This window comes from Chiloscyllium plagiosum, chromosome 25 (assembly GCF_004010195.1).
Source record: "Chiloscyllium plagiosum isolate BGI_BamShark_2017 chromosome 25, ASM401019v2, whole genome shotgun sequence".
Taxonomy (NCBI): domain Eukaryota; kingdom Metazoa; phylum Chordata; class Chondrichthyes; order Orectolobiformes; family Hemiscylliidae; genus Chiloscyllium; species Chiloscyllium plagiosum.
The window spans coordinates 3318858-3326606 of record NC_057734.1 but is presented as its reverse complement, the minus strand read 5'-3'; the positions used below and the strand labels follow the sequence as shown (position 1 = coordinate 3326606).

General features: G+C 41.8%; 1 protein-coding gene across 1 annotated transcript; it reads right to left on the bottom strand.

Annotated features, from left to right (window-relative positions):
• Positions 1-306: 306 nt before the first annotated feature.
• LOC122562393 (melanocortin receptor 5-like) lies at positions 307-1164 on the bottom strand. Its single transcript, XM_043715250.1, has one exon. It carries the CDS (start codon positions 1162-1164, stop codon positions 307-309), a length of 858 nt encoding a protein of 285 aa, XP_043571185.1.
• Between the last annotated feature and the right edge of the window lie 6585 nt (positions 1165-7749).

Genomic DNA, 7749 nt, shown 5'->3' with positions numbered 1-7749 from the left:
TGTCCAGGACTGGAATTGAACCTGGCACTGTAAGGCAGCAGTGCTGAACCACTGTGCTGCCCCCACAACATCATTTCAGGGGCACAGGCACTAAGTTAGGTATCTCTCAGCACATCCTACCTGCTGCCTGTTTTTAGTAGACTTGCTTTGGCTCACCTCGTGTTACAACTTCTTTAGAAATAAAAAATGGCATCAATGATTTCCTACAGCGAGCAGCGAATTCTGATTGATACAGAATTCTACCTTTTCATGTTCTGTCTTCAGTCTTGGGTGAAAATGCCACCAAACTTATTTTTAACCATTGACTCACCGACTACTGATTCTGTGACAGCACTTCCACACTCTGGTCATCACGATCGCTTTCAAAGGGGCACATCCCCTGATGTACAAAGCAGGTGTGACCACTGCATTTAATCGAGGCAGAATTTTCAGAGGGTCTAAGCCATCAGTTCTAAATCTCAAGCAGAAGCGTTGTGAGAATGAGCAAGTGATGACGTTTAGAAAGATAGGCATCCAGCAGGTGAGAAAGCAACTTGCCACGATGATAATGAGGTAGAGTGAGCTTCTCTTGTTCTCTCTCTCTGCCGAGGGTGGCTCTCTTTCCAGCTGGTATTTGGCAATCAGATACAGCTTAATGTTCAACACTATCATGATGATGTATGTTATTAGGTTGCAGATCAATGAGCCAATGCCACTGATTTTCATGCCAATTGTAGAGGTGACTAAGTTCTGTGTGCCAACGACTGCATAGGCGTAGATCCACAGACAGACAATGACAATCCCAGTTTTGACACGGGTCATTCTCATGGCATATCGAAAGGGCGAGATGACAGCGTGGTATCGGTCAGCTTGCGCTGCCAAGGTGACCAGGTAGGAAAGCCCCATGAAAGTTGGAGCAATGTAATAGGTCCCATTCCTCGGAGGGAATGCATCCAAGGCATCGAAAAGGCCAGAATAGTACCAGGAAACGCCTGTCCCCAAATCACTTACACACGTACTCAACATGAACAAGAACCTGTTCTCCTTCAGGAAAAACCTTCTGATCAGCAGAGCAAGCAGGACAGACACATTGATCACCAATATGCTTGTGGCTAAGCAAACATGGAACATGAAGAGAATTATATAGCCCGCACCTCCAAACTCTAATATCAATGCAACAGGCATTTGGCCAAGAGAGTACTGAATAATGTCTTTCCTGGATCTTATAGTCATTCCAATCTATTTTTAATCAAACTAACTGCCTTTGGCCTCAATGGAATTATAATTAGTGAATTTCCTTATGTGAGGCTGTCAGTAACTGGAAATTCCTAGTGGGCCAATTAAAGTTTAATATATTTTAAGTACAGACTGCTGTGATCTTGGGGGAAAATTTGCTCTTTGTTTCATAAATCTATGAAGTTAAAGATAAAGAGTGGGGTTTAGGGATATCGCATCCATTCCTTTCCCTCATATTCCCCAGCATTCCTAAAGTCCGAGGATTACAGTTTGGGTAAATTCATCTCCAGTGGATTTATAATGTAACTATTTGGATAGACATAATTGTTCACCTGAACCAGGGGTTTTTGGAATCATCCCTCAGTTTAGGACTTAAGCATTTTGCAAGGCTGATACTCCAACTTGTGACCGAAGAAATCCTTCAGATAAAATGTTAACTTGAGATCCAATCTGTCGACTCTTTCAACTATCGTGAATGTTAAAGATTTCATGGAAATGCCAGAGTAGAATTTGAAGATTTGCCAGTTTCCCAGCCAGCACTAGATGGGTTTATGAATATGAGACAGTGAGGACTGCAGATGCTGGAGATCAGAGTTGAGAGTGTGTTGCTGGAAAAGCATATCAGGTCAGGCAGCATCTGAGGAGCATGAAAATCAATGTTTAGGGCCGGAGCCCTTCATCAGGAATATGAATCAGGGTATATGAATAGGGAGAGTTTAGAGGAATATGGGCCAAGTGTTGGCAAATGGGACTAGATTAGGTCAGGATATCTGGTTAGCATGGACGAGTTGGATTAAAGGGTCTGTTTCCATGCTGTACAACTCCACAACTCTACGACTATTCCCCAGTTTAGCTGATCATTCAATTAACTATGGTGCATGAGTTCTACTTTATGCATATCATGGTGTTGACTGCTCTCTTACTGTTACAATGCATAAGATATCACAAATTGGTTTTAGTCACAACACATATCCTGTTTTATTTTTGATACTGTATTTATAACAATTGGTCATTTGTCTTCAGGGAGTGGAACAAGAGGGCTAAGCCAATCAATTCAAATACAAGTTTTCCTGGGATTGATTTTCATTTTATGGCAACTTTTCTTTTTGTTTAGTTCAAACACGGAGCTCCTTAAATTGTCTTGGTCCCTGTTATTTTTGGGGAAGTTCTTCTTAACCAGTCTGGTTCAAATCAGACACCGTGTAGAAAGTTCAGGTTCTAGCTGCTTCCCTTGCAACACTGGGAACCATCGGCCCCAAGTGGAAAGAGTTCCTTTGTTCCCCACTTTCCAGCTGAGTTCTGAAAGAAAAGGATTTTGCCATGAGATGGCTGCCAAAATGGATCTCTCTGCTATTTTCACCTCTTCGCTAAAACTCACACAGGCTATCACCTGTCTCCAATCCCATTGCATGGGATGGGTCATCAGAGCACATCTGTTGAATGCTGACTATATCCATACCTTGAATATTGTGTGCAGGTTTAGTCTCCTAGTCTGAGGAAGGACATTCTTGCTATTGAGGGAGTCCACCGAACATTCACCAGACTGATTCCCAGGCTGGCAGGACTGACATATCAAAGTAGACTGGATCGACTGGGCTTGTACTCGCTGGAATTTAGAAGAACAAGGTGGGGGAGGCGGTTGGGGGTAGGTCACAGAAACATAAACAAAATGTCCTGATGAGACTGGACAGGCTAGATGCGTGAAGAATGTTGGGGAAGTCAAGAAATAGAGGTCGCAGTCTAAGGTTAAGGGGTAAGCCAATCAGGACTGAAATGCAGAAAAGTTTCTTCACTCAGGGAGTTGTGAACCTGTGGAATTCTCTCCCACAGGAAGTTGTTGGGCAGTTCATTAGATAGATTCAAGAGGGAGCTGAACATGGACCTTGTGGCTAATGAGATCAAGGGGTATGGAGTGAAAGCGGAGTGGGATACTGAGATTGCATGATCATACTGAATGCTGGTGCAGGCTCACAGGGTATATTTTCTACGCTTCTATATCCCACCCCCAGCTGCTTTCTCAAAAGCAATGTCATGTTGTCACTCTGACTCCATAGCAGTTTTTGAAATAGGTACATTTCAGGCACATCTTCATCCAAGGCTGCTGTCAGCAATTCTCAGCTTCACCACGGTGTGTGCTATTGAGACATCAAGAGGGAGTCAATGAGTATTCCTACTTTTATTGTAGTAACACGTGGAAATGTTATGTTTTGTTGAATGTGGTGTAACTTTTTTTTTTAATAGATATTTTTATTGAAAAAGAAGATTTTAAAGATTTTTTTACAAAATTACAAAAGTAATACAAACTAGTATATTCCACTTTACAATATAATAACAACGCCAATATGAGAATTTAAAAAACTACTAATCTATTCTACAAACAACCAAGACAAAAAATAGGATATCATACATTACTAACAATAAACAAATAGGTAAATAAATAACTGAATACATACTCAAAATAGATTTATATCAAGTCACAACAAAACCCGTATTTACATGGGATTCCTCCTCCAGCCCCCGAACCAACCAGAACCATTGCCACGACTAAACAAAAGCCCAGAACAATGTGGCTGAAATATCTGTGTCAGTACAGTTCAAAAAGGGCTGCCATGTTCTATGTAACTTTTTAATATTGAGCTAACTTCATAAAGTCATCAAGACACCCTTGCTGACTCTAAACTAATTGCATTTATTTGTGGAATCTCAAATGTCTCCACAATGAGAGAACAAAATCCACATTTTCTTTCTAGCAAAATACTTTGCTAAATAAATCAGTAACTCAGGGCTGAAACCCATGTTGTTTTAGCCAAATGTGAGTTTGTTTGGAAGCCTATTCACCATGACGCCCAGCAGGTCTTCTCATTGTATCTGACCAAACACGGATCATTAATGGCCTGCATAGTCCCTCGCGCTCAATTTTAGCCACATTTGACCATGCTTTGTTCCCAGAACAACTCGTCACTGCCATGACATACCAGAATTAACTATCAACATCCTGGTGGTTATCACTGACCAAAAACTCAGTTGGACTCACCAAGTAATTCAACTCCTGATTTCCCAAAGCCTGCCCACCATCTACAAGGCACAAGTCAGGAGTGTGATGGAATATTGCCCACTTGCCTGGATGGGTGCAGCCCCAACAACACTCAAGAAACTCGACACTATCCAGGACAAAACAGCCTGCTTCATTGGCACCACATCCACAAGCATCCACTCCCTCCACCACTGATGCTCGGTAGCAGCAATGTGTAATATCTACAAGATGCGCTGCAGAAATTCACCAAAGAAACTCAGATAGCTTCTTCAAAACTCACAACCAATTCTATCTCGAAGGACAGGCAGATACATCAGGACATCACCACCTACAAGTTCCCCTACAAGCCACTCACCAACCTGACTTGGAAATATATCAGCGTTCATTTACTATCACTGGGTCAAAATCCTGGAATTCCCTCCCTAATGGCATTGTGGGTGAAGACACATCACATGGACTGCAACGGTTCAAGAAGGCAGCTCACTGTCATTTTCTCAAAGGCAACTGGGGATGGGCAATAAACACTGGCTCAGCCAGCAATGCCCACATCCTACAAATCAATTTTAAAAACTAGCATCCATTGCACACCTACCTTCTTTAAAAGTTGAATGTGCATCTGGACAAGTACAATCAGTTCAGAACTACTTATGGTCCCCATACTTTTTACCTACTTAGGGTCTCCATTGTCAGTTTTTCCTTCTCCCTGACTTATATTAACTATCCCTTTGGCTGCCTAGCTGTAGTTGTCTCTCTCTGGGCTTTGAATCCATCTATCTGCCCATTCTCTTTCTCCATTAATCACCAACACACACCCTCCCACCCCCTATCTTCAGCTTATATACTGTAATTTCCTAGTTGCTATCAGGTCCCTGAAATAGTAGAGTCACTGGAGTTGAAACGTTAACTCTGCTTTCTCTCCAAGAATGCTGCCAGACCTGCTGAATTTCTCCAGCATTTCCCATTTATTTCCCAATCTCCACTGTCCGCTGTATTTTGCTTTTATTTGTATCAGAAGAAGGATGTTGGCAATCCAGAATTGGAGAAGAACAGCAATCTCCGAGGATGGTAGAGCTGGAGGAGGTTACAGAAATGTGCAGGAGTTGGGGGCGGGGAGGGGGGCGGGGGAAGGGGGGAAGCCATGATTTAATTATAAGAATTTGTTACATCCTTGCAATATCAGGACTGCACAGAATGAAGGGTGGGGAAAATCCTACCCATTCTGGTACACATTAAAGTGACAAGAGCTGAATGTTTGAGGTTATCTGAAGGAGCAGCTCAGTTTGGCTAGTCATGTAATGACTTACAATAGTGACTGCATCACCCTGCCTACGTGTTGGATACTAACAGGATGATGATGCACTTAGTAGCATCTGTTCCTGCAGCTCTGTAAACCAGCAAGGATCAGCAGAGAGAACATTGTTACCCTATTTATGCCAAGCACACAGGAGCGATGACGTTACTATGAGCCACCAGACATTATTTGCCAAGCACTCTACATGCAAACTAGTATCGAGTCACTTTGACATCAAGCTCTTAACTCATGGTAACTTCATAGCTTCATAGATTCAAAGGAGTGTCTGCATAGCATTGTGAATACTGTGAGCCAGATGTTACCAATATCTGCTTCTAATTACTCCAAAACATTCCACCTTCCCAAGGCTGACACTAGGTCAAATGATTCATTGTTGATGAGGTCTGGTCAGACGAGTATCTGATGCTGCCTCTGGGAGTTTGTCTGTGGAATTGTCGTAATCATGCACAGCAAACATTTTCCCAAAAGACATATAAAATGGGTCAGATTTTGCTTTCAGCGATGAACAAACAGTGCCAACTTTAAACATATCAGGAAAGGTTGGAATTCGCAGTGGTGAGAAAGGCATTGTTAATCTTTACAGGGATTGTGTGGAGAAATAAACAACTTAGGTCTCCCACAACCATTGCTTTGAAATTAGCAGACACCTGGTAAATGTTCCCATTGCTGTTCATAATTATATTGCAACACGCTTTGGCATCTTTCCCTCTCGTGCCACACCCATCCCATTTCTTCACATCCTTCTTAGCCAAGAGTCCACGCCATCTTGTCTTCCTCTGCCATCCTCACCTCCCTTCCATATCTCCCAAGCATTCATCCTCCCAAACCGTTTCCCTGTCCCACTGTCCTACTCCTTGAACACCCCTGCCCCTTCCTTTCCCTAGCCAATCCTCTCCCACCGCTACCATCCTTGCAGAGTGCTGGGATGTTGTTAAGGTTATTCGGCAAGACTCTTAATCATCACTTATGGGATGACATTTGGAGTGCTGCAGTGACCAGCCCCCACCCCCTCCCAACCATTAATGGGTCAAAAACAATTGTGTTTAGCTTAAATAAAGGGAATTACAATGAAATGAGGACAGAGTTAGTCAAAGTGAACTTGGCAGATAGATTAGCAGGAATGACAGTAAGCAAGTAATGGCAGGCACTTAGGGGAGTAATTCATGGCTGTCAGCAAATGTACAACCAGTAGAGAGGAAAGATTCTAAGAGAGGGCTAACCCAACCATGGCTAATCGAGGACGTTAAGCAGAATATAGAGTTGAAAGAAAAAGAACACAAAGAGGCAAAAGTCAATGACAGCCCAAAGATTAAGATACATTCAGAATCCAACAAAGGAAATTAAAAGGACAGAGAAAATAAATTACAAGAGCAAACTAGCGAGTAATATAAAAACTGACAATACGAGCTTCTTTAAATATATGAAAAGGAAGAGGGAGGTCAAAATGAACATAACTCTTTAGAAAATAAATCTGGGGAGATGGAAGAGAAGATATTTAAGCAGATATTTTGCATCAGTCTTTATGGTTCGAACATTCAATTAACACTGAAGAATATGGGGAAGGAATTAAGTCACTAGAAAAGTAGTTTTAGACAAACTAATGGCGCTAAAACCCCCCCGGCTCTAATGGCTTGCATCCTAGGATCGTAAAGAGATAGCTACAGAGTTAGTGGATGCATTAGCTATAATTTTCCAAAAATGTCCTTGGAGTCTGGAGAAGTATCAGAGGTTTGGAAAACTGCTAACAATGACACCCCTATTCAAAAAGTGAGGGAGGCATAAAGCAGGTAACTATAGGCTGATTAGCCTAACATCTATTGTTGGAAGAATATTGGAACAAAGTATTAAGGAATTACTAGCAGACTATTTGGAAACTCATAATTTAGTCAAGCAGAATTAGTATGGTTTCATGAAAGGGAAATCTTGTCTGATTAATATATTAGAGTTTTTTGATGATTGTGTTAAATGAACTGTCAGAGAAATTGGTGGATGCAGGTACAGTTACAATATTTAAAATATATTTGGATATTTACTTGAATAGGAAATATTTGGAGGGATATGGACGAAATGCAGGCAAGTGGGACTAGTTTAGTTTAGGAACATGGTGGGTATGGACTGGTTGGACTGAAGGGACTGTTTCAGTGCTGCATGACTCTAAGTCTCAACCAGAATGGATAGAGGTGAACTA